Source organism: Pyricularia pennisetigena (genome assembly GCF_004337985.1).
Source record: "Pyricularia pennisetigena strain Br36 chromosome 7 map unlocalized Pyricularia_pennisetigena_Br36_Scf_7, whole genome shotgun sequence".
In the NCBI taxonomy this organism is placed as follows: Eukaryota; Fungi; Ascomycota; class Sordariomycetes; order Magnaporthales; family Pyriculariaceae; genus Pyricularia; species Pyricularia pennisetigena.
Window position 1 is genome coordinate 1,542,642 of NW_021940919.1, and position 25,390 is coordinate 1,568,031.

Below are 25,390 nucleotides of genomic sequence, written 5' to 3' on the forward strand. Positions count from 1 at the left end.
CATGGAGCGGTCGGTCCCCACTGCGAAGCAGGGGGGTCTAGTCTGAGCACTGAGACTAGGCCTGGACCTGTTATCTTTAACCCGAAGCTTAATTCTGCATCCATGCGATCATTAACTGAATTATATTTAGCAAGGCCGGGCATTCCTACCATTAATTGACTTTTTCTAGAAAAAAAAGGGGACAATTGCAAGTGCTCCAAGTTAAAAAGCCACTTCACGCTCCAATATATAACCTCAGGTTTTAGACATTTGCAATTATTTTATAACTTTTAATAGCCCTCATTTTATTTTGTTTTTTTATATCGAATTATTCCATATATATTATCTGATCCTATTCCACTATGCAATTTACATTTTTCATCGCCTATTGCACTAACGTTGGGCTCCACATCTCCGACCCCCCTAAAGTCCGGCCCCTAAAAATATCTACTCAGCCACGTCAACCCTTTGTTTTATTTTATAAATATCTAGACGAATTTTTCACTTTAGAACTTGCATTTTGAAGATTCTTGCTCCAAACTTTCCAATGAAACAGTACACTGAAAATCAGCTTCTTGCTGCCATTTCTGACATAAGAAATGGCAAATCAGTTCACAAAACCTCGCAAAAATGGGGTATTCCTCGGAGTACCCTTCACGATCGTTTAAAGGGGGCCCAGTCAATTCAACAAGCGAAAAGATTTTGTCAAAGGCTTTCACAGGAGCAGGAGACCTATTTGGCAGATTGGGTACTTGCGCAGGCCGCGTTAGGCCTTCCGCCAACGCATCAAGAACTACGCTATTTTGCGGAACGAATTCTTCAGGCCGCCGGAGAAAGAAAAAGCCTTGGGAAACATTGGGTTAGCCGTTTTATAGCCCGATATCCAATTTTGAAAACCCAAAGGCCCCGGCGAATAGAAAATGCCCGGGTTAATGGGGCTACAACCGAGGTAATTAAATCTTGGTGGTCCTATTTGAAAAATCCCGTTATCGATACTATAAAACCGGCCAACCGTTGGAATATGGACGAAACAGGTATAATGGAAGGCAAAGGATCTAATGGCCTGGTGTTAGGGCGTAATAAAATCCGGCCATTACAGCGAAAAGAGCCTGGAACGCGGGGTTGGACGAGCATAATCGAATGTGTATCAGCTACGGGGGCTGTTATACCTCCCCTCGTTATATTTAAGGGGAAAAACGTACAGCAACAATGGTTTCCAGCTGATTTAAGTCCTTTCGATACCTGGCAATTTCATGCAACAGAAAACGGGTGGACAAATAATGAAACAGGTATCGAATGGTTAAAAAAGGTGTTTATTCCAAATACCCAACCTTTAACTCCTGAAAAGCGTTTATTAGTTCTCGACGGCCACGGATCACACGTCAGCGACGAGTTTATGCTTGTTTGCCTCCAAAATAATATTCAGCTTTTATATTTACCTCCTCATTCGTCGCACGTTCTTCAACCGTTGGATTTATCGGTTTTTGGGCCGTTAAAGGAAGCTTATCGACGTCACCTGGGATTTGTAAACCAGTTTTGCTGTTCAACGGTTGTTGGGAAACGAAACTTTCTACTTTGCTATCGAAAAGCCAGATCAAAAGCATTTATAGCAAAAACCATTCAATCTGGTTGGCGTACGACGGGGTTATGGCCGGTGAACTTGGCAAAACCACTTTTAAACCCGTTTTTATTAGAAAATAGCAACGCCAACGTCGAAAAAGGTAGAAATAACGGCTTCCAAAGGGATAAAACACCGGAAAGCCCAAACCAAAAAATTAACGACCAATCTTTACTTATTTGGAAAACCCCTAAAACGACCCGAGATATTCGACTTCAACTACAGGAAATTTCCCGGTCCGAAAAAAGTAACGCCACTTCACGGCTTTTGTTTGCAAAAGTCCAAAAAAGCTTCGAAACCAAGGATATCTTATTGGCTGAAGCTCAGCAAAAAATCAGTTTGTTAAAAGCAAAATTGGAGGCGGTACGGCCGGTCAAAAGGAAAAGGGTAATTCCGGATCCCAACGAGCTTTTGGTCAGCAAAAAAAACGTTTATGAAGCACAGGAAAATAATAGGGACTGTTTAGAGGATTTGAACGATGGAGAAGAGGTTAGCGAACCGGGAGAGCCTGACAATGATTGTATTATTGTGCGTTGATAGGTTTACATTTAAATCGGTTTATAAAAGGGGTATTTCGTCGTTACATTTTTCAAGGGGGCCGGACTTTAGGGGGGTCGGAGATGTGGAGCCCAACGTTATGCAATTCACATTTCTTATCGCTTCGGCTGCCTACACCAAGGTAGACATTTCCGTGTCAGCCGCGGGGCGCAAGCCTTTTCCTGACGAAAAGATTTGGAAATGCTCCATTGTATTTTTTCAAATCGGAGGGAGCTCCTAAGAAGGTTGACGAAGACGAATGTGTACCCAACCCCGACTGCAGTGTATATCTGCGTGATAACAGCATTAACTATGAATTTATTTTCGACAAAACCTGCAAGCTGGAGCCTGCTTATCGGGACATCCCTCTCTCACGTGACTACAGCTGGGTTATTTACAAACATTTTCAATAGTAATGCCCAGAAAGGCTTTGCGGCGGCATAATCCAAATGGATGAAGACACGGGCAACGATATGTCAAGCAGGGCCTCTGGCCTGATTATAACAATGTCAGACTACTGTATTCTTAGCCAGTTCCGTCTTGGGTGCGTTTTGCACCTGAGTCGGGACCCCCTAACGATCACCCTAAAAATCGCGCACCACATTAGCACCACAAACAACAACCCATTACATTGATTATTCAATTAGCTGCAACGATACAATCAGTTATATCGCTTGAATTTTCAATATCTTCAGATTTTTCTGGAATAGCCCCAATTGCACCCGCCTCCGTTTGCGTACACTGGATTTCCTGCAATTTGACAAATGCCGAATTATGGTCTGGTTCAACCCTCCGCCTTTTGCGTAAAGCTATCGCTGCAATTTGAGCTTTCAATACCTAGATTCGCTCCTAAACCGTTGTAAGCTGCGATGTTAGTTTTAGAGCTTTTTCGGAGCTATGAAAACAATAGTCGTTACGTGTTTTTCCTACCAAGTAGGTGGGTGCAGCGGATCGGCTGATTTGCCACCTTTTTCGACCCTTCCGGTGTTACCCAAGACATTTTAGAAGTGGTTTGGACCAAAAATACTGTTTTCCCCGGATTTATTGCTGATTGTTTTGATTTTGGGTATTATTTGGAGGCGTAACAGCTTATTGTTGTTATTGTTGTTATTGTTGTTATTGTTGTTATTGTTGTTATTGTTGTTATTGTTGTTATTGTTGTTATTGTTGTTATTGTTGTTATTGTTGTTATTGTTGTTATTGTTGTTATTGTTGTTATTGTTGTTATTGTTGTTATTGTTGTTATTGTTGTTATTGTTGTTATTGTTGTTATTGTTGTTATTGTTGTTATTGTTGTTATTGTTGTTATTGTTGTTATTGTTGTTATTGTTGTTATTGTTGTTATTGTTGTTATTGTTGTTATTGTTGTTATTGTTGTTATTGTTGTTGTATCTATTAACGCCGCGCGACAAACTGCAACTGCACGGGGAATATCACGCCGTGGTAAAGCTATGGTAAATTACATACAGGCTGTAAACCAGTCCCTAATCCCCTCCACCCTTCACGTGGTCCTATACCCTTGATACTTCCAGCCCGTCGACCCGATATTAACTATATTCCCTTTATCCATAAAGTTCAACCAGATCGTTAGAAAAAACGAATTTCAAACAAGGTATAATACGTTTTTGGCTAATTGCGAAGAAAAACTTTCACCAGATTAGCGATGTTGATGGTTGTTGCCCTTTGGACGAAATTCCCAACAAGTGTGGGCTCGACGGCAAAGGGCGGGCGGGCCGCTGTTGTCGATAGCTAACCGCGTTATCCCAGTTATGACATTTGGGCCCTGAGATCACCAGACCCTGCCCCTGACCCCTGACCAACGACCCACCAGCACCCTTTATCCGCGTCGCGTCAAGCTCAGCAATTTCGTTTGTTGCCTTTCCTCTCCTCAGCGTAGAATTCTCGTCGATAAAGTGCCAATAGACTAGCTTCCTTGCTATGCTTACCCTGACCGTGACAAAAGTCTTCAGGCGCTGGCTTAAAGATTATGTATCCAGTACGAGAAAGGCTCTACCACAACGCAGGGCACGCATGAGATTGGCGGAGGTGCCATCCAAAACGATCTCTTTCTGTAATCCGCCTTGGGGAACGGGAACTCAACGACTTTAACCGCTTGACACAGGTGTACTGGAATCAGCGAATGCTACGAGATGACCGGTATCACGACCTTCAAGATCTCGGTGACCGTAATCTGGGCCGCCCTGAAGAAAACGTGCAATTGCTTGCAAATTTGGAGACGGCCGAGGAGCTTTTCCTCTATAATCCATAGCGAATGACCGCCAAAGACGAGCGCGCTGTACGCAAGATTTTGCGCAGGTATAGGCTTATTAAACACGGGCCTATATTTGGTACTAGGTTGAGTGCAAATTTAACAGGGGAAATATACTGCAAACGATTCGGAGGCACGTTCTTGTGAAGAGTCTTTTGTAGAGGACTCGCCTACAGAGGACCATCCGGCCGAACGACCTCTTTCTTTGAAAAGCCCGTTAGCTGCTGGTTCGGGTGATATTTCAATGGAAGAAAATGACGTAAACTCGTCTGCAGAAGGGGAATACGATACAGCAGATGAAGCAGATAATACTTTCGTTAACCCGGCTGTTAGGTGTAAATCACAGCCGTGAATAGCTTCATATCATGTAGCACCCGGGATTAACCCCTTAATACGTTAACTTGTTACATACTTAGGTGGGCCCAGCCATGCATCAAGCGATTAGACGAGCGTTCTTGGGGTAAGTTTAATTTGTATGTAAAACCCTACTAGTTATATATACCTAAAAAATGACATATAGCGGGCGTAAAAACATGTGGCTAACCCTCGTAAATTTTACCGAAAGTTGACTATTAGCAGGGCGATTTTAGCCCTCGCGTGTATGTAAAAACAAGGGGAAAAAGTCGAGAAAAATTGACCGAGAAATCTTCAAAAGTCAAGAAGGGAGTTGAAACACAGTCTCTGGTGCGCGAAACAGGGGTGCACAACGTAATTCGTCGTTACCTTAACTATTAGTCTCAGTGCTCAGACTAGACCCCCCACCCCCTGAAAAGGTGGTTTAATCCAAGCACTGACATTACATGGTAAGCGCGCGTGGCCCCGAAAACGGGATCCTGTTTTCACGACGGCGAAGGATCGGTGGCAGCGAAGCGCATTTGATAACGGAAGCCAAAAGTTTAATACCGATCCTGCCTTCACTTGTTTGACTAAGGGAGAGCGGACGGGATCCCGTATATTCCAGTGGGTATGGTCGTATGCGGAGGACCGAAGCATCTGCGTTTCCTCGCGTTCAAATTTTGTTCGCGTTCCGCCTTCTGCAGCTCCCGCGTCGTCCCGATCCCCAGTGGCGTCTGGATTATACAAATGCCAAAAATATGTCTCACAGTAGCCGTTTGTATTGTTTACCCCGCTCAGGGCAAAACATAAAAGGTACGATAGCTTGTGGCGCAACATAGTCCAAAGATTAATAATCGTATGTTTTCTGATGGGAGTCTTTCCCAGACTACCCTCGCGGAGCAAAGATTCCAAGCAAAGTTTGACGGTACTTCTAAACTCGTCTAGCATTAGACTAAGTTCTGTACTAGATCCTCAAGCCACGTCCACCGGTTTGTCTCTGGCACTAAACTGCAGTCGGCGCTGGTTGCCTGTCTAGTCTAGGGGGTAAGAAGCTGACAACAAACACCAGGGAATTGTGAAAACAAAAGGTATCCAATCAGAGTTGGTCGACGGAAGGGAGAATAAGCTAAGTGTTCCTGTCAAGATGCGGGCCGTGCCTCTTGACAACCTCGACTCCTTGACAAGCTAGCCAATAAGTCTCTTTTTGTAGGAGAAAGAAAGAAAAAAAAAAAGACATCGTCACCCGCGTTCTTTTGTGAACCACTTACCATCTTTGCATTTTCCCCACCTTTTCATTTTGAGAGGACTTAGGCCCATGGAGCGATCCTTGTTTTCCGATGGCCCCATAGGATGAAGTTTTCAGCTTCGGCACCTCGGCAGGAATCCCGCAGCGTACCATCGCAAGACCGGGGTTGAGATGGAGAACACACCGACCGTATACATCAGTTCCAAAACAACAATCATCAGCTCGGCATGACGGAAGGCCCATCCAAGCTCCCGGGTCTTCCGGGCTTCCATCCGGAGACCATTCAGCCCTGGATAGTGGCCGTGGAGGTCTCGGTCAATGTGCTGGCCGTGGTGTCGGTCGGGATGCGCCTGCTGAGCCGGCGCATCAAACGTTGGCAATTGTGGTGGGATGACTACACCATCATCTTTAGCCTGATGTGGAACCTGGTGGTCGTCGGCTTCGCCTTTGCCATGTACAGCAACGGCATGGGACTTCACGCCGACAAGGTGCCTGTGGGTAACATAGTCATGATGGCCAAGTGGCTCGTAGTAGCTGAGATCCTTTATGCGTGGAACCTTGGTAGGTAAATCTTGGGTTGAATGAAACTTGTTTTGACTGCAAGAACCGCTGACGTCGTCTCACAACATCAACAACCGCAGTCTGGACAAAGATCAGCCTGTTGCTCATGTACACTCGGATTTTCCAGACCAACCTTGTCCGGCGCATCTGCATCGGCATCGGAATCTTGATCGTCTGTTGGGGCTTCACCGTCATGTTCCTCTTCATCTTCATCTGCTTCCCCGTCCAGAAGCTGTGGTACCCAGATATCCCCGGTCACTGCATCAACCAGGTTGCCACATGGATCGCCAACGGCGTCTCGACCATCCTGACCGACATCGCCATTCTAGTCATCCCCTTCACTCAGGTCTGGAAGCTGCAGCTGAGCCGGGCGGACAAGATCGGGTTGACGGTTGCCTTTGGCTCAGGTTTCTTGTAAGTGGAAGCGGCTGCCGTTTCCCTCCATCTCCCCTTTTGTGTTGACGGAGATTTCCCATGGAACAAAAGCTCACAGCCCACCTCCAGCGTCGTTTTTGCATCAACCTACCGCGCCTCTATCCTCTTCACCTACAATAACAATGACCCAACCTACACTCTAGCGCCGACAGTAGGCTGGACGGCCATCGAAATGTCGGGCGGCATCATCTCGGCCTGCCTGCCGACCATGCGTCCTTGCCTGCAGTATTTTGCCCGCAAGTGTGGCATAAAGCGCAGCCCGTTTGGTAGCTCAGAAGGCAAAACCCCGGGTCGTTCGAATACGGACAGCATACAGTCAGCCCCTGGGCCGCCGCCGACCCCTGGTGAGGGTATGCTGTATCCGAACCAACAACCCCAAACTCGCAACAAGCCGCGGTCGATGACCATCTCATCGCGACATGAGCTCTACGAAGGCAAGACGGGCGTGGTTGGCAGCATCAACGTGCGCAAAGGGAGTGCCAGCAGTGGAATCGATGAAAGGCTCCACGCCCACGACGATTATCGAGCGACGGCGGTGTCTTTGCAAAGCCCACCCGACGCCGATCTTCGGCCCGACGTACGAGGTGTCATGTACAGAGTGTCGAGCTACCCATCCAACGGTGGCCGCGGCGACTCGAGAAGAAAAGGAAGCGATGTAGAGAGTGTGATACCGCCAAATGGTATCATGGTGCAAATGGACATTACTCAATCATCATCAAGGATCGCACCGCGCGACCATGATGGCGGTGGAAGGTGGTGATGAGCAGTGATGAAAATGTGCAACGTTAGGTAGTGGGACAATAATTCAATCTTTTGTAACCGTGGAAACATATTTTGATCAAGGATATTGCTTGGTGTCAGTGAGGCTGAGATGGGTGAGGAGTTAGTCTGGTGATTGAGATGAACCTAGAGGATATGGGATACGGTTAAGGCATGTGTCCAATTAATCTCATAAAAGGAACCACCGTTGATCGAGCGACCGACAAGAAAACTCCAGCTCAGCATTATTTTACTGTCGTCTAAGAAATCAATCAACGTTCAGGAACGAGATTAGTTAGCTCCGCTCAGCTTTTGGCTCATGCCCCACATCCATACCTAAGCTTGCTTGCAAGCAGTCTGAAGCTGTCGGTGCAACATTGTCACATGCAACCCTCGCAGATCAACTTCCGACCCAGAACCTGTTGTTGGCTGGATGGTTCGACCGCGAAACGCACAGTGGCGTTGGTCGCGACCAAATTCGATCCTTTGCATTCCACATCGTCTGGATCGCAAAATCCTTCCGGATCATGTTTCCACCCACGGAACCCAGCAAGGCGAGGAAATAAAGAGAGAGAGAGAAAAAAAAAAAAAAAAAAATCCCCCCAAAAAAACCACGCCACTTCCCCGGCAACACTGAAACGTAAATCGTCGAACCCCCGTCGAGGATGGTTCGATTCCGACGACACGACGACAGACGCTGTGCCAATATTTGGAGATCTGTGGGCCGATTTGCAGTTTCTCCTTTTCTTGGATGGCATTTCTAGTGTTTTGGACTCATGTGATTTTGTTGATTCCCATTGTTACAAAAAAACCACCACGTCTCCTTGGGCTGGAACGACTTCCAATATTAGATTACGTCTAGTTCTTGTAGAAAGCTTTTATTTTTCCCGCCGAGTACCTTTCAAAGTCGGAGTTATGATAAGAAAATTGATTTTGTATTAAGATATATACATGTACCTTCCCACCTAGCACTGCAGGCACTCTATACCTCCTCGTACCTAAACACCAAATACACACAAGAGGCAAAAATACACAGCATACAATGGACAGGCAAAACAGAGCCCTATCCGTCCGCAAGGGCCAGTCCCCCTTCCCCCGCCCATCCGCACCGCCGGCATCAGCAGCTCAGCAGCCGCGCGCGCCACCGACGCCGCCCCAGGACTACTCGGACGACGAGAATGCGGCCCGCGGCCAGTACAGGAACAACTTCAACAAGTCGTCCTCCCGCTACACCAGCGGCCGACAGGAACCTGTCGCATCCGCCTTTCCGAGCTACTACTTTGCAAACGACGGCAATGCCGCCAACACCACCAAATCGCGATCCCCACAACAACAACAGCGTCCGCCCACACCGCCCAAGGACGCACCGCAGACGCGCACCTCCCCCAGGATGCCGCAGGGTCCGTTCCAGGGCACCAGGAGACGCCAGCCTAGCGAGCCACAGCCGCAGAGCAGGCCTCGCACGGCATCGCAAAGACAGCAGCAGCAGCAGCAGTATTCGTACAGTGATGCAGACTACCAAAACACATCCTCCTCGCGCGTCCGCGACTACTCCAACGTCTCCATCAACATCGGCACCGATGGGTTCGGCTTCGGAGGAGCTGGAGGTCCGTCCATCACCGTCAATGGACGCGACTGGCGGGACGAAGGCGGCCGCAGTCGGGATTATAATCGGTACCGGGACGAGAGGGCCAACGGCGGCAGGTATTGGGATGAAGGCCGCGACGACGGCAGGCCGCGCATCAATCATATCCACACGCCTTTTATCAGCACACCGTTTGGGTTCGGTGGCGACAAGCCGCGGGCTGGGTTCTTGAATTTAGGCGGGTTTGGCATCTTCTGAAGAGAGACAAGGATGACAAAAAAAAAAAAAAAAAAAAAAAAAAAAAAAAAAAAAAAAGGCCGAGGCGCTGGGTCAACAGGGGGCCACCCCTTCGCCTGGCTTGTTGTAGAACTTTTGTAATCTACTGTACCAGTATATTATCAATCATGAAAACGATGTAAATATCTTGACGATGGTGTTATACCTGCCGCGGTATTTCCGCTTGCAAAGGACCTGTTGCTTCCCCTGTAGATTGCCAAGTGTCCTCACTTGACGAAGTTGCAGCTGAAGATAAGGGCATGCTGTTCATTCAAAGTAAGTCAACAAGGAGATGCATCCGTCCAGATCGTCCTGTTTTCGTCCCACAATATATCACCTTGCCTGTCAGCTCGTCCAATGAGCTGCTCAAACACAAGACGACCCTTGTAGATCCAGGTCCGGCACCAAAAGACGTAGTTGGCAAATTAGCGGAAAAACGCTCAAGATAGAAGACTGGACTTGACATGGAAACACCGCCTGCCCGGTAGTGCGTTTTTAGAATACAAACATGGCCAAGCCCGCCATGCAAAGGGCAAAATGCGTGTCTATAAGTTTCCCCCTAAAGAACAAGACAGAAAAAAGAAACATTGTATCAGGAAGTTGATTGCTAAAAAGCTTTGCTAGATTTTCTTTCCCCTCGGCAGAAAAACACGTACGTGGCCGTTTGCTTTGTTCGGTTAAAGTTATTGGATTATTCGTACATCAGGTCTGCCTTCTTCGTCTTCATTTACCAAGTGCCTCACCATTTACAGCTTCAGCATCTTGGCGGCGTGCTCCTCGATGATCTGCTCGGTGGGGAAGCTCATCTCCTCGAGCTTCTGGGCATAAGGAGTCGGCACGTCGGCACCGGTCACACGCTGGGCAGGAGCGTCGAGGTAGTCAAAGGCGTACTCCATCGTCAGGGCCAGGATCTCAGAACCAACGCCAAAGGCCGGGAAGCCCGACTCGACCGACATAAGGCGGTGGGTCTTCTTGACCGACTGGATGATGGCGTTGACGTCGAGGGGCTTGATGGACCTCAGGTTGATGACCTCGACCTCGACTCCGTACTTCTTCTTGAGGTTCTCAGCAGCGACGAGCGACTGGCCAACGCAGCGCGAGAGGGTAACGATGGTCAGGTCCTTGCCTTGGCGCTCGATCTTGGCCTTACCGAAGGGGATGACGAAGTCGTCCTTCTGAGCCGCCTCGGACATGGGAAAGCTCTGGCCGTACATGAGCTCGTTCTCGAGAACGACAACGGGGTTCGGGTCGCGGATAGCAGCCTTGAGCAGACCCTTGGCGTCCTCAGCCGACCAAGGGGAGACGACCTTCAGACCAGGGACGCTGCCGTACCAAGCGCTGTAGTCCTGCGAGTGCTGAGCACCGACACCGGCAGCGAAACCGTTGGGTCCACGGAAGGTGATGTTGCAGGGCTGGATACCACCGGACATGTACAGGGTCTTGGCGGCCGAGTTGACGATGTGGTCGATAGATTGCATGGCGAAGTTGTACGTCATGAACTCGCACTGCGGTTTCACGAATTGGCTTTGGTGAGTTTGCTGAAACAGAACGAAGTGTTTGCGCTGCGCGTGCTCGCGCATCAACAGATAGAGGATAGGTTAGGGGCTCTGCTTACGACAGGGTGCAGACCACTGAGGGCAGCACCAACGGCCAGACCAGTGAAACCCATCTCAGTGATGGGGGTATCGATGATCCTGCGCTCACCAAACCTATCCAGCAAGCCCTTGGTGACCTTGTATGCGCCGTTGTACTGAGCGACCTCCTCTCCCATGACAAAGACCTTGTCATTGGCCTCAAGCTCCTCGACGAGTGCCTCGTTGAGCGCCTCACGGACTGTGTATTCCTTGGTTCCCGACGATGCCCACCTCTGCTGCATCGAAACGGCCGGGCGGAAGGCAGCAGCCCTTTGCGAGCCTATTAATGACGACGTGCCGGTCGAGGATCTGAGTGCCGGGGCGCGGGCTGCCGTAGCAGCCATACGGACTGCCGGTCGCAGATAGCGGGACATTTTCGTGGGCGGCTGGGTTAGAGAAAAGACCGTAGGTAAAAAGTCAAAAGATGTCAAGATATCAATCGACTGCCCGGCAGGTAGTGAATACAGTCAATTGAGGGGCTGGACGAGCGTCTGGATTGCTTGATGAGTCGTGTGCTTGTGGTGTTGAATGGAAGCTCAACCAGCAGAGTGTCGAGGCAATTTTTTTTTCGATCTCGCGAGTCGGAGCTGCGGCGTGGAGCTTGCCCGTTTACTTCCGTCCGTGCTGATGTCTTAATGCCTTTAGCTGCATGTACCTGAGCCAGTTGAGTTGGACTTGTTGGGACAGGCTTGGCGCTAAGCCAAAACGGGACTAGCGTAGCAGATGTTCTGCCAAACACTGCAAGGGTCGGGGTCCGCAACATTTTCTAGTGGTAGGTTTCCAAGCCTGGCACTCCAATATCCGTACTGCGTATTACTGTTTAACCAAATCGTCTGGAAGGCAATGCCCGTCATCTGATGTGATCAACAAGATGAGCATCCGTGGCTGCAGAATTCGATTGATTCCAAGAGCACAGGAATGAGTGGGTGGTGGGTAGTGGAGAGGTTGCTTTCTAGGAGCCAAAATTTCCATATCGCTAACATGAATAGCAAAGTCCTTATCAGGCGATAGCCGGAATTGGCCCGCCCGAGTACGGATATTACAGCAAAACACATCGATACGCAGACTCAAAAGCATTCTCAGCGCCACTGCTAGCGTAAGAAGGTTTTCCACAAGACGTCCAAATCATTGCTATTCCGCAGGTCCTCTGCTATTACGAAGGTCGAAGCTTTGCTCCGCTAAGTGCTACTGCTATGATTAATGTAATCCTCATTAGCTTTATATTTTCTTTTTTTTTTTTTTTTTCTTTCCAAAAAAATCGTCCAGAATGGGCTCAGCACGACCGCCCATCCGGTTAAATGAAGAACAATCCCACCCTGCACCGCGACAGAAATGTCCGCTCAGTTCAAGGGCTTGCGGCCGACCATCAGGTACATGGGCGTGAAGATGTTCTCCTTGGCACCAGCAACAAGCGCATCACCACCAGTTGCCAGTGCGTCGGCCGTTTTCTTGGTGCCAGCAGGAGCAACGCCAATCGTCTCAAGCACGCCTGCCACGCCGTGCAGGCAAGTCCTGGCCCACTTGGTCATGCGCAGCACTGTGAACAGATCAAAGTAGGACTGGAGGTACTTGAGGTCACCAGCCAAAGGCCAGTACCAAGGCAACTCGTCACCCTTTTGAGCGAGATCTTCGGTCTTGAGGACCTCGAAGCCAGCCGCCTTCATGGCAGCCTCACCCTCGCTGATGGGAACCATGTTGGAGATACCGTTGCCGAGCTCAATCTTGAGGCGGATGTCGCGGTGGTGAAGGTTCTCGTTGTCGTAATCATCAGTCATAAGCCATTCATAAACACCGAAGGTGCCACCAGGCTTCAGTACGCGGAAAATCTCGCTGTAGACACCCTCGAGTTTTGGGGCGTGCACTGTGGCCTCGATGGCGTAGACCGCATCGAACGATTCGTCGGGGAAAGACATTTGCTGCGGGGTATATAGCGGTGAGTAGGGGTCCAGCGCAGGGGATAGACCGCGGGGAAAAAGCTTGCGTAGCATACCATGAAGTCACCCTTGACGAACTGGAGCTGGCTGTCCAGCTTCTCCTTCTGAGCATAGTGTGTAGCGCGATCGATCTGGTAGTCGTTGTTGTTCAGACCGACGACGTTGCAGCCGGTGAACTTTGCGATCTCGCGGGCCGGACCACCAACACCGCAACCAACATCGAGCACAGTCATGCCCTCCTTGATGCCAATCTGATGCGCCAGGTAGTGCTCATGACGGGCAATTGCCTGGTAGAACGACTCGCCGTGTGAAAAGCGGCAGAAGTGGAAGGATTGGCCCCAGCCGTACTCGTAGAGGTCTGTCGCAAGGTTGTAGTAGTGCCTCGTCAGGGTGGCGTACTCCTTTTGCCTAGCCTATTGCGCAACTGTTAGATAACGAGAACATGCATGGTAATTTCGGTCTGTAAATGACAACTTACAGCACGCTCCTCGGGAGTCTCGTTTGCAGCAGTCTTGTTGTCAAAGTGCTTGAAGTATTCGTCTACAGCAAGCTTCTTGGCCTCCTTGTCCTTGGAGAACATGGCAGCAATGCCACCAGCAGCCATGGCAGACTTGCCGTGCAGCGCCTTGTTGAACTCGGCATCGCGCTGCTTGTCCTCCTTCTCGAGGCCTTGCTTGGGAGCGCCCATTTTTGCGGTGAAAGGTGGAGGGGTGTTGTCGTTGAGGACGTTTATTTGCAAAGGAGAGTATTGTAGTTGGGACGATGACAGACAGCAGGTGGGTAAATCTACTGGAAGGTATAAGAAGTAGATTTGAGAAAGGAACAGAGAGAAGGAGGGATGGATGAAGAAGACGAACACGCAGGGAAATCACATGCAGCTTTTTAGATGATAATTCAGAACAAGTGGAGTTCCCAGATAGGGGACGGGGAGCACGAAATTACCGGACGACCCTTTTACTACTACGTCGCTGGCTTGGCTGTACACGTAGATCGAGCATGGGTACCTTACCTAGGTGGGTTGGTGGGCGAGTCTATTGTCTCTCATTTGAGAAAGACTTTTTTTTTTTTTTAATTGTACGAATACGACTACGACAGCTCGCAAAATGTATGCTGACCTCCCCCCTTTTCTTTGCAAACTCCTGGGAATTAGCCGCCTTCCTCCAGCTTTTGATACTCGGTAATTGACGTTAGGCATGGCTCTCCGAGAATGGTTCAAAAAAAAATTTTGTTGACTATGTTGTATTTCTAGTAGACTTGTGCGCCTACATGTGGACGTACGAGGGGCAACTATTATAGCAAGTTACTTCCCTGTAGCTGTAGCTGTCCTGGACCAGTTCGTGGTACCTGCATCACTGGCCCAAGATTGCGAGGCGGTGGGGAATTTCAGTTAGCCTGCCCTTTGTCAAGCTACTGTCAATCCTTTCTGCGCTGAATGAATGTGCTTAAATCATGTGACTTGGCGTTTGCTGGAGTCACCACGCGATCTGGGTATGATTCCGGCGTTTTGTGACTTCCCATGGGCATGTGTACATTTTGCGGCGATAGGTCGCTTTTGACCAATCGAAACATTGTTGTTCGGGTGAATAAGCTTGATAGCTTGCGATAAGACCCACAGGTACGCGCGATCTTGAGTGATGCAAGCTTAATTACATAAGCAAAGATTTGCCCCCTGCATTACGGAGCAAGCCTTGGATCATCGTCTCCACTACAGGCGAAGCGCATCAGACGATTCCTAAACTTCTCAATCGCGCGACTAGGAGTCTTTGTGTCCATAGTCTGCCAGCCTCATCAACGATTACAGAAGGTCTCGCATCGAAAACCAGAGCAAATAGTTGCAGAGACTACCTTACACAGACCGCGCTAGGATGCCTCCACAAATAAAACAAGACCTCAACCGCTCCGGTTGGGAATCGACCGATTTCCCTTCCGTCTGCGAGTCCTGCCTACCAGAGAACCCATACGTCAAGATGATGAAGGAAGACTATGGCGCCGAGTGCAAGCTCTGCACGCGTCCATTCACCGTGTTCAGCTGGTCGGCCGACCGCGCTCACGGCCGCAAGAAACGTACGAACATCTGTCTGACATGCGCGCGCCTAAAGAACTGTTGCCAGGGCTGCATGCTCGACTTGTCTTTTGGCCTGCCGATTGTCGTCAGGGATGCCGCGCTCAAGATGGTCGCGCCCGGTCCACAGAGCGAGATCAACCGAGAATTCTTTGCGCAGAACAACGAAAAGGCCATCGAGGACGGCAAGGCAGGCGTGGAGGAGTATGAAAAAACGGACGACAAAGCGCGAGAGCTGCTGCGGCGGCTTGCGCAGAGCAAACCTTATTTCCGGAAAGGGAGGGGTGTCGACGAGGATGGCAACTTGATCTCGGGACGCGGAGGACCAAGCAGGACTGGCGGCGACCCGGCGGTTGGAGCGGGTGTTGGTGGCCCAGGCCCGATACGAACGCGGGATTCCCGTGCGGCGGAAGCATACACTGGTCGAGGCGGTGGTGGCTCTCGTGGTGGCCGCGGCCGTGGAGGGCGACGTGGGGCATTCCCGAGCGCGGCACAACTTCCACCAACCGAGAAGGATTGGCTCCCACCGGACGACAAGACCATCACCTCGCTGTTCGTCACTGGCGTCGAGGACGATCTGCCAGAGCACAAGGTCCGCGATCATTTCAAGGCGTTTGGCAAAATCAAGTCACTGGTCTGTTCACACATGTCACACTGCGCGTTTGTCAACTACGAAACGCGTGAAGCGGCCGAGAATGCTGCCATGGAGTGCAAGGGCCGTGCGGTCATTGCAGGATGTCCACTAAGGGTGCACTGGGGTAAGCCTAAAGCTGTTGGCACTATGAACAGGGAGGAGAGGCTGGAAATGCTGAGGGATGGGCGGAGCGCCTTCACTCGGGCTTCCAGCAGAGGTTCAAGAGGTGGCGCTGGCGGAAGGGGAGGTCGGCATGGTGAGGGCGGTGGGGATGATGATGATTATGCTGGAGGTGTTGCAGGAGCAGATGATAGTGCGCCTGTGGCTGCTCCTCCCGGGGCTGAAGATGTGCAATATGCAAGTCTGGCAGGGAATTAAGAGGTTTCATTACGTTCTAGTTTTCCGAACCTGTTTCACAAACACACTCGGCATTGCATCTGGCGTTAGGGGGTTGAGTATTCTAGGGGAAATCAAACACGGTCAACCTTCAATCACAAGGCGATGATTGTACAGTCATTTATACATGGGTATCATGGGCAGTATCATAATGTACAGTGTGCCGCAGATCTAAGCAGAACCACGGTGAGCTTGTCGCCCAAAATATATCTCGAAACGAGGCCAGTCTTAGGTGTCCTTGCACGTCTTGCCGTCAATCTTGATGTTCTTATTTCCCAGCCTTATAGTGTCGTTATCTCCGCGTTCCGTCTCGTCGTGGATCTGTAGCTCTGTTTCGGAGGTCAAGGTCAGCAAGGGCAATGTGACCCAGGAGGTCAAGTACACTTACTGTACGATCCATCATCAGTCTTCCTGCCTTGGACCACGTTTTGTTTCAAGAACGAAGCAACCTCTTCGGCTTTCTTGACAGCCTTTTCGCGTTCGTCTGACGGAAGAGATGCGTTTTGACGGAACTGGCCGGCTATTTGCTGCCTCGCCGCGGTAAGGACTCGTTCATCGCCTATCGAGAGTGAGTGGTTGGTTAGTTATGCGGACCAAAACCTGGGTCAACTTTGTAGGTAGCATAAAGCTGTTCGACTGACCCCTGAAGGCAACTCCGGCTGCGCGCAGCAGGTGGCGATATGCGGCGAGAGCGGTTGTCATAGTGGGTTGTGGAATATTAAGTAGTTAAAGTGCGGCAAAGATGGCGAGCAATTGGTGAATTGGCAAGGCTCATCGAAAATGGTCGAAATCTTGGGATTCACAAAACCTCTTACCTTCCAATTCTTCTAGATCACGGAAGCGCGATACCTGGGCCAAGCATAGCTTCAGATGATTGGACGATGAGTTTTGAAGTGGGGGCCGTCTCCAGCCGTGACAGGGGCTTCCTTGCAGGGTGGGAATTTCAGGCCAGAAAAAAAAAAGTTGGAGCATCGAACCCCAAGGGAAAAAACGAGAGGCACACCCCGCTGAAATTTAGCTTCATTTGTTTCATTGACAAAGAAAAGCACCAAACCCCTCCAAGCAAGATACTACCGATCTTGTTAGTGAAGGCAATATGGCTACCGCTACAATAGTCAAGAAGCCTCTCCCCGCGCTCACCTCCGGGTGGAGTGCCGAAAAGGACTTCAAGCCGCTGGGCAAGCTCACCAAAGCCACCGAGCGCAGCCTTGAGCCCGTCGGCCCGCACTTCCTTGCACACGCCCGCCGCTCCAGGCACAAGCGCACCTTCTCTGAGGACGATAGGATTCAGGCACAGGAGCGTGCCAAGAAGGTCGAGGATGAGGACGATGGCGAGATCAGCGAGCCCGAAGACCCTATGATGTTCCAGCGGGATGCCAAGGACTGGAAGGTTCGTACACTCGTCGCCGCACCAATCTGCATTGTGGGCACTGAGCTGATACTGACTGTGCCCAATAGAACCAAGACCATTACCAAGTTCTCGGTCTGTCCAAGTACCGCTACAAGGCTTCCGAGGACCAGATTAAGCGCGCACACCGCAAGAAGGTCCTCAAGCACCACCCCGACAAAAAGGCCGCCGCCGGTCGCGTCGATGACGACAACTTCTTCAAGTGCATCCAAAAGGCCACCGAGGTGCTTCTGGACCCTGTCAAGCGTCGCCAGTTCGATTCGGTCGACGAGAAGGCCGACGTCGAGCCCCCGACCAAGAAGCAGCTGCAGAAGGGCAACTACTACAAGCTCTGGGGCAACGTCTTCAAGGCCGAGGCGCGCTTCAGCAAGGTCCATCCCGTGCCACAGTTTGGCGGCGAGGACGCCAGCAAGGAGCAGGTTGAGGAGTTCTACAACTTTTGGTACAACTTTGACAGCTGGCGCTCGTTCGAGTACCTGGACGAGGATGTGCCCGACGACAACGAGAACCGTGACCAGAAGCGTCAGATGGAGAGGAAGAACGCCAACGCCCGTAAGAAGAAGAAGGTCGAGGACAACGCCCGTCTGCGTAAGCTGCTCGACGACGCCTCTGCCGGCGACGAGCGCATCAAGCGGTTCAGGCAGGAGGCCAACGCTGCCAAGAACAAGAAGAAGGCAGAAAAGGAGGCGGCGGAGAAGAAGGCCATCGAGGACGCCCGGCTGAAGAAGGAGGCCGAGGAGAAGGCGGCTAAAGAGGCGGAGGAAAAGGCTAAGGCTGACCGCGAGGCCGGCAAGAAGGCCAAGGAGGCGGCCAAGAACGCTGTCAAGAAGAACAAGCGTGTGCTCAAGGGTTCGGTCAAGGACGCAAACTATTTTGCCAGCGGAGATGCATCGGCGGCACAGGTCGACGCCGTGCTGGGTGATGTCGACTTGGTGCAGAGCAAGATCGATGCCGACGAGATCGCTGCGCTGGCTGGTAAGCTCAATGGGCTTACCGTCGCGGACGAAATCAAGGCCGTCTGGCAAGGCGAAGTCAAGAGGCTGGTTGACGCCGGAAAGCTTAAGGAGGGCGAGGCCAAGACTTTGGCTTGAAGATTTAGTTTACGTGTTGATTTGATGAAGTTTCACGACTATCTGACAGACCTGGAGTTCGTATAGAATAAGATCAATATTCTTTCATGTGCTTTATGTAGCCTGTTGCGATACAGTGCCATCAAGAGCAGCAGATAGTCACGTTTCGTGACTGTTGCTCCATACCATGAGATTTTGTCTCCAATGACAGGAGCATCTTGATGCTCAAACTAACTGGCGAATTCCGGGCGAGCTCAACTTGCAGGATTTAGGGGATGCGCACCGGAATCAAATTGCAAACTTGGCCGCGTGTGGTATCATATCATGTAATCTCCGGACAAGTTCCCCAAAATGTAACCCGTCCATACCTCAGATACCTTAGGTACCCACCAGGGAAAACCGATTTCTCGACTTGAATCTTGTGGAAGGTAAAGATGAAAGCCCAAACCCCCCCAATCAAGAAGAAATCCACCAATAGTACCTTTCACAACGAACCCGCGACCTTGCCGCAGGGCCCCGCGCCGCCCGCGCTCCCCTCCCTGACGCCCTGGCCCTGCTTCCTGAACTGGACGCCGGCGATGCCGTCCGGGCACGTCTCCTTGTCCCAATCGCCGTTCTTCTGGCCCTCCCAGCCCTCGATGACGGTGCACGAGGTGGCGGAGCCGGGCGTGAACTGCCAGCCGTTGCAGCCGTCGACCTGGGTGAAGCAGTGCAGGCAACACTCGGCTGGGGTCTCGGCCGAGGAGAAGGAGAAGGACCAGCCGCCGGTTGCGCCGGCGATGCCCATCCACGACACCGGGGTTGTGTGGCGGGAGGGCTGGCATTGTTGCGGGAGGTTTGTCTGTGGAGGAGGGGGCGTTTTGTGGATGCGAACCTTGTTAGCTTGACCTGCTTCTTGTAGTTTATAATGTGAGATGATCGGGTGGACGTTTGTTGGGACAGGGGTAAATGAGACTTGAGGTTACGGATTTTTTTTCTTTCGAACAAAGACGCAAGTCCTAGTCTAATATCAGGCAGAAAATTGGGGTGGATATGTATGGAGAAGCCCAGCAACCAACAGAGAAAAAGAAGGCTTTCGGGTTGGTATAGGCGGTTTCTAGTGACCGGGGAGCCCAGGAAGGAACACTCACAGGCAATGGTGTCGCAGTGCTAGTAGTTGCAGAAGTAGAACTGCTCGTGCTCGATTCTGTCGTGCTTGTCGGCGTCACAGTCGCCGTGGGCAGCGTCCCGGTACTACTTGGTAGGAGACTTGATCAGTAAGCCTACCAGATCATCTCAAACCCCCCTTGACTCCATAGAGGAAACCCTACCTCAGCTCCCCACCACTACCAGCCGCGGCGACATTGGGGATGACGACGCCAAACACGATGCCAAACACGATACTGCATACCACAAAAGCAATGAGTCCGTACACCAGACAGCGGTTCATGACGACGTACTCCCAAAGCCGCCTGAGCCACATGGGCGGGTCGCTGAGGCACGCGCAAGGATAGTAGCAGCAGCAGCAGCAGCAGCAACGACGACGAGAGCTGCTGCGGGACGCGGCGTCCGAGTCCGAGTCGACATCGTGCTCCGGGATTGTGCGCAGGGCCGCCATATCTGGGTATACCATCGTGGGCGCCGACGAGGCCAGCGTCGCGGCGTTGCTGGGGCCGCGATGGTGCTGCTGCATCTGCGTCGATGTCGATGAGGTGATGTCGGTGCTGTGGCGATAGAGAGCTGGTGTAGATGGTAGTAGCGGCGGCGAAGCGATCGACATGGGGTTTGGTGCCACGGAAGGCGGTGGTGATGGGTTCTTGATGTTGCTGTTCATGGCAGGAGGTGGTGGTGATGCGGAGTTGTAGCCATCGTTGTTGCTTTTCATGCTTGCTATGCTGCCTGTCCTCAGTCCTAGCTGCGGCACTAGGCCGGCTTCCTCATGCTGTGAGTAGCGACGGTAAGGATATGGATGCATTTCGTGGACATGCCCGGTGGTTGGGTGGCCGTAGTTGGGACGGTAAGGGCGCCAGCTTTCAGAGGTCTGTTGATTGAGGGTGGACATGGCACTTGAGAAAAAAAGAAACGAGATAAAAAAAACAACATGGGCAACGAAATGTTTGCTGCAACAATTGCTCAAAGTTTCAGTTGCCTGCCTTGAAAGCTTGTCTGTTTGTTGCTTGAGCCTAGAGTGAAGCGGATGTGAGCTGTGTTTGATGTGCCTAGAGCAAGAGTTAGATCACAATCACCCTTTGCTACCCTGTGGGATACCTCCTATCAGAATAGTACTGCTGCCGGGGAGGGCTACACACGGAGGTTTGAGACGGCCTTGGTGATTCCACTCGCTTGGCCAGTAACCAACGAGCCGGGACAGCGGCTAATTGCAGACCGAGGCTCAGATGGAATGAACGGGAGGAGTCAACAAACAGAGAAGGCGGACCTAAAAATGGCTTTGCCATCAAAACATCTCAATTTGGTTCTAGGGCCCTCAAGAGCACCGAACCAGGTAAAAATATGGCCAATCGACTCCTTGTTCCTGCAAAGGGCAACCAGGAACCGCTGGATAAGCAACATGCTTGCCACTCCGAAAGCACACAGCCTGGTCCAGTCTTCCAAAATCGATGCAAGTTGCTGCTAACAGGTTACAATGCAGGGTCACTGGTGCCCTGAGGAGAAAGCTATGCTGGCGTATGTCAGCTGATGGGATTTTCCAATCCTAAAGAGCTTGAGTTTAAAGGGGGCAAATTCAACACGCAACCGACAAACAACAAAGAACGACAACAGGGCACCCTAATTGTAAACCAATAGAGTCTTAGATCTCGCCATCAATCTTTGCATTGCCTCGTTAGACAAGTGATACCCAAATACGTCGAGTCGACGCGTTTCAATTTCCCAGTATGGTCTGACAGATACCACAAAACCTAAGCCAGGGGGCAACGCATGCTGAACCTTTTTTTTTTTTTTCTTTTTTTTTTGGAGATTAACAACCCAGTCACTTACCGAGCACCTGTGGTACCTCCATCTGCCGCAAAACAAACAGCTCCAATCGTACATGTTGATAGGCATGCTTTGGTTGTACAAGAACCGGAGACAAACAAGGACCAAGCCTCAAGTCGCAGATAGCGACAGTCGCACGCCACTCTCGATTGCATGGCCGGCAGCCTGCGCCTGAGACTCCCTCCTCTTTCCCCTGTCATTCAAAACAACCCCAGACTCGACCTCTTCTGCAGTTCCAGCCTTCTTTTGCTTGATGTTCTTCCACCCCATACCCCAACAGCTCAAAAATGCCAGGCAGGCGATGGCGGTGACGACATAAAACACTCTTTGGAGGCTCAACGTGTAGGAAATAATAATACCGGGGAGTGAGTGGTTCTTCTCGAAAAGCTGGCGGAACCCCGTCGCACCAGCCTTGAGGATTTCCGGGAGGTCAACATCCGGTGCTGCGACGGGGATCTCGTGGCGGAGCGAGTTGAGGAAAACCGAGGACCCTATGACCAGGACGATCGCTGCACCGAGGGTCTGGGCAAAGACGATGGTCGACATGCCGATCGAAAGATCGCAGGGCTGAAGGTAGCTTTGGACGGCTAGGATAGGCTGTCGGGGTTTTGGTGGTGGTGGTCAGTTGTTAAATCATAGGCAATAGGTACTATAGGACTTGGAGGCAATAGCAGACTTACTATTTGGAGATACAAGCCTCTACCGGCGCCAGCAATAAATTGGTATCCAGCCCATTGGGCCGCTGTGCTCACTGGTGAAAGGGTAGAGAGCATACCACAGCCCACCGCACTGACGGCTGCACCGACGGCAGCGACCGGTATATAATAGCCCATCTTGGGAACTGCAGTCATGGTAGTTAGGGTTTTGAGCTCGCACAATGGAGAGTACACTGAGATTGACTTACTGATCAAACCCGACAGCACCGAAAACAAAAGCTGTCCAAGCACGGTCGGCAAGGTGTACACGCCACTCATCACCGGAGTCGCTCCCTTCACCGACTGAAAGTAGATGGGTAGGAAGAAGGCCGCAGTGAACGAACTGGCCATCGTGAACATCATGCTGACCGTCGAGCACTACACGACCTGCTGGCTGATCAGCGACCTGGGAATGAGCGCCTCGTCGCCGAAGCGGTGCATCCAAAGGCCAAAGACGACAAACGCCCCGGCCGCGCCGCAGATCAGACCAATGACGACGGAGCTGTCCCAAGGATGCGTCTTGCCTCCAAACTCGAGGGCCAAGAGGAGCATGACAGAGCCGCCAGCGATCAGCATAAAGCCTACGAAGTCGAACCTGCGGGTCAGGTAAATGTGGCCGCGTGAAGGGAAACTGTGACCCACGAGCTTTGGGACCTGTTCCGGCACCATCAAAAAGGCCATCAAGAAGATGCAGAGACCCCCGGCCGGGAGGTTAATGTAGAAACCTGGATCATTCAGCGACCCGGAACTAATTGGCAACGATGGTTGCGCCAAAAGGGAGATGGAGGCTTACACCATCGCCATGATACAAATTGAGTGAAGACTCCGCCCAATAACGGGCCGCATACAGTTCCCAACTGGGAAACTATCACGAATGGAGCGTCAGCAAAATGAAATAGAAAAAGATAAAAAAAAAAAAAAAAAAAAAAAAAAAAAAAAAAAAAAAAGACTCGAGAGGACCATGCCCGCAGGTGTTGCCTCTGTGAGAAAAGTCCGAGGTACGACAAATGGAAGTCACATACAACCCATCAAGATCCCAATATACACTGAGGTTAGAGGGGCGATTGTCAGTTATCACTAAATGATAATAGGATGTTGAGACCACTCACAAGGCCTTTTGTGAATGGGCACTGCACCAGCAATGATGCTGAGGCCGCCACCCATCAAACCAGATGAGCCCATACCGGCTACTGCTCTGCCCACAATAAGCATGAAGGAAGAAGATGCCAAACCGCATATCAATGAGCCACCCTCAAACAGCACGAGGAAGGTGAGAAATGTCCACTGAGATCAGCAGCAGCATCTCGTCAGTCAATCGGAGCAAAGCTGGTCGACCTATGGAGGACGATGCTCACCTTGAGGTTTATGTAAGTGTACAGCCGACTGCTAACAGGATGCAACACGGCGCTGTTGTATTGGGTAATGCATGGGGTAAGCATTCTTGCTAGGACAAACACAACGGTGAGCGTCAATTACAAGGACCGAAACTCGGAGCACAGGCAGCATGAGGCTCAATCTGGCATCTAGCGGGAATCGCACCTTGCAAGCTGATAGGCACTCCCATACCAGCCAACGTCATCGAGGGAGCTGAACTCGCTGGTGATGTGAGGAATCGCCTGGTGCCAGATTAAGGGTCAGTTCTGGCCATGCTTTACAGTCAGCTACTACCGCCACCGAATCAGAGATAAGCGTCGTACGGTGGCAATGATGGACATGTCTAGCAGCGTAAGAAACGTAGCTAGAGTAGCGGAAGAGACCATGGCAAAGAGCTTTGGTCCCGATATGTACAAAGGCTGCACAACATCCGGCAGCACCTGGACCGAGTCAGAACTCGCCTTAGCGGCGCCGATACTTGGAGCAGCAGATTGCAAGGCTGTCACAAATTGGTCACTGCCATTAGACCCGGAGCTCCCAGTCGCCGAGCCTTCTACACAGTTGTGCCCGTCCAAGGGTGATAGGTGAGAACTAGTAACTGGAGAAGACGGCGAGGTCGACGAGCTACGGCCTGGGCCGCTGTCGACGTCTTGCACAGGCTCGCGGTCCTTGTTCTGGTCTCGTGTTGTCGGGTCGGCAACGGCTATCTCGGTTGGTGAAGCGCCAAGTTCTGTTGGTCGAGCAGCCATGGCGGCGTAAAGGGCAAACATAGGGGAAAGGACATGCTCATATAGATTTTCCACGATAATAATGCGTTATTTGTTTCTTGTATTGCTCTTAGGTGGGAAAGCTACTGCTACTACCGTTTGATGAAGGCTTAGGAAAAGACGGCTGGTAGTGTTGTTGTGTAGTACACTGGATGGTCTGTGAGTCAATGGCATTGATATCATACTTGGTGTCAAAACGACGCAGCTACCGGCGCACAACAGAGTTCCTCCCTCATCATACCTCGAGTACACTGAGCACCTCAGGTAACAAATGCTCAAGTGGGGCAGGTAGTAGCCAGGCTTGCCAGGCGGCCGCCGAGAATGGAAATTGGGATAGATGCTACGCAATATTCCTAAGGTCTGGTGCGTGCCTGCCTGCCAACTGGCCGAAATTCAGTGGTTGATCCTTGTGCTATTTGACCGACTGACTTTGTCAAGGCATGGTTTCCATGTTGGGTTTTTGTACAGGGTAGTAGACCGAAATGGAAGAAACATTTGGAAGGTGGAGTGGAGGGACGGAAATGACTCTCTCCAGGGAAGGTGGGGCTTCAGAGCTACCTCTGGTGACTTTACCTAGGCGGGTAAGGTCCCCTCACCAAAGCCGACCAAGGCATGGTGACCCCCCGTAAATCCGGCAAAAACTACTGTGTAGTTTTTGGGGTTTGTCTGAAACCATGTCACGTGGTACTACGTCGGAAACTCCGGCGGCGGGATTCGAATGCCCAATGCCTCTTTAATCCGTGTGTTCAAACCAATCGCCCGCTCGTTCTTCTGCTAGCCACCTCTCTGCCTCATCTCACCCTTGCGGACGGCTTTCACGATCCTCGCACACCCACAGTCGG

General features: G+C 51.1%; 9 protein-coding genes across 9 annotated transcripts; 4 read left to right on the forward strand and 5 right to left on the reverse strand.

Annotated features, from left to right (window-relative positions):
- Positions 1-6,212: 6,212 nt before the first annotated feature.
- PpBr36_10033 (uncharacterized protein) lies at positions 6,213-7,741 on the forward strand (the record flags this gene model as incomplete). Its single annotated transcript, XM_029897148.1, has 3 exons — positions 6,213-6,546; positions 6,627-6,960; positions 7,051-7,741. 3 exons carry the CDS (start codon positions 6,213-6,215, stop codon positions 7,739-7,741), a joined length of 1,359 nt encoding a protein of 452 aa, XP_029745047.1.
- Positions 7,742-8,782: 1,041 nt separating this feature from the next.
- PpBr36_10034 (uncharacterized protein) lies at positions 8,783-9,583 on the forward strand (the record flags this gene model as incomplete). Its single annotated transcript, XM_029897149.1, has 1 exon — positions 8,783-9,583. The coding sequence occupies one exon, from the start codon at positions 8,783-8,785 to the stop codon at positions 9,581-9,583; it is 801 nt and encodes a 266-aa protein (XP_029745052.1).
- A 764-nt stretch (positions 9,584-10,347) lies between these two features.
- Positions 10,348-11,609, reverse strand: PpBr36_10035 (uncharacterized protein; the record flags this gene model as incomplete). Its single annotated transcript, XM_029897150.1, has 2 exons — positions 10,348-11,106; positions 11,217-11,609. 2 exons carry the CDS (start codon positions 11,607-11,609, stop codon positions 10,348-10,350), a joined length of 1,152 nt encoding a protein of 383 aa, XP_029745053.1.
- Positions 11,610-12,575: 966 nt separating this feature from the next.
- PpBr36_10036 (uncharacterized protein) lies at positions 12,576-13,857 on the reverse strand (the record flags this gene model as incomplete). The annotated part of the gene is made up of 3 exons (XM_029897151.1): positions 12,576-13,151; positions 13,226-13,582; positions 13,648-13,857. The coding sequence occupies 3 exons, from the start codon at positions 13,855-13,857 to the stop codon at positions 12,576-12,578; spliced, it is 1,143 nt and encodes a 380-aa protein (XP_029745050.1).
- Positions 13,858-15,034: 1,177 nt separating this feature from the next.
- Positions 15,035-16,243, forward strand: PpBr36_10037 (uncharacterized protein; the record flags this gene model as incomplete). The annotated part of the gene is made up of 1 exon (XM_029897152.1): positions 15,035-16,243. The coding sequence occupies one exon, from the start codon at positions 15,035-15,037 to the stop codon at positions 16,241-16,243; it is 1,209 nt and encodes a 402-aa protein (XP_029745051.1).
- A 246-nt stretch (positions 16,244-16,489) lies between these two features.
- On the reverse strand, positions 16,490-16,963 carry PpBr36_10038 (uncharacterized protein; the record flags this gene model as incomplete). The annotated part of the gene is made up of 3 exons (XM_029897153.1): positions 16,490-16,590; positions 16,650-16,820; positions 16,903-16,963. 3 exons carry the CDS (start codon positions 16,961-16,963, stop codon positions 16,490-16,492), a joined length of 333 nt encoding a protein of 110 aa, XP_029745054.1.
- A 394-nt stretch (positions 16,964-17,357) lies between these two features.
- Positions 17,358-18,760, forward strand: PpBr36_10039 (uncharacterized protein; the record flags this gene model as incomplete). Its single annotated transcript, XM_029897154.1, has 2 exons — positions 17,358-17,651; positions 17,720-18,760. 2 exons carry the CDS (start codon positions 17,358-17,360, stop codon positions 18,758-18,760), a joined length of 1,335 nt encoding a protein of 444 aa, XP_029745055.1.
- A 463-nt stretch (positions 18,761-19,223) lies between these two features.
- Positions 19,224-20,780, reverse strand: PpBr36_10040 (uncharacterized protein; the record flags this gene model as incomplete). Its single annotated transcript, XM_029897155.1, has 3 exons — positions 19,224-19,580; positions 19,870-19,987; positions 20,050-20,780. 3 exons carry the CDS (start codon positions 20,778-20,780, stop codon positions 19,224-19,226), a joined length of 1,206 nt encoding a protein of 401 aa, XP_029745259.1.
- Positions 20,781-21,823: 1,043 nt separating this feature from the next.
- On the reverse strand, positions 21,824-24,530 carry PpBr36_10041 (uncharacterized protein; the record flags this gene model as incomplete). Its single annotated transcript, XM_029897156.1, has 8 exons — positions 21,824-22,309; positions 22,393-22,553; positions 22,617-22,750; positions 22,814-23,132; positions 23,517-23,691; positions 23,763-23,814; positions 23,947-24,023; positions 24,105-24,530. 8 exons carry the CDS (start codon positions 24,528-24,530, stop codon positions 21,824-21,826), a joined length of 1,830 nt encoding a protein of 609 aa, XP_029745325.1.
- Between the last annotated feature and the right edge of the window lie 860 nt (positions 24,531-25,390).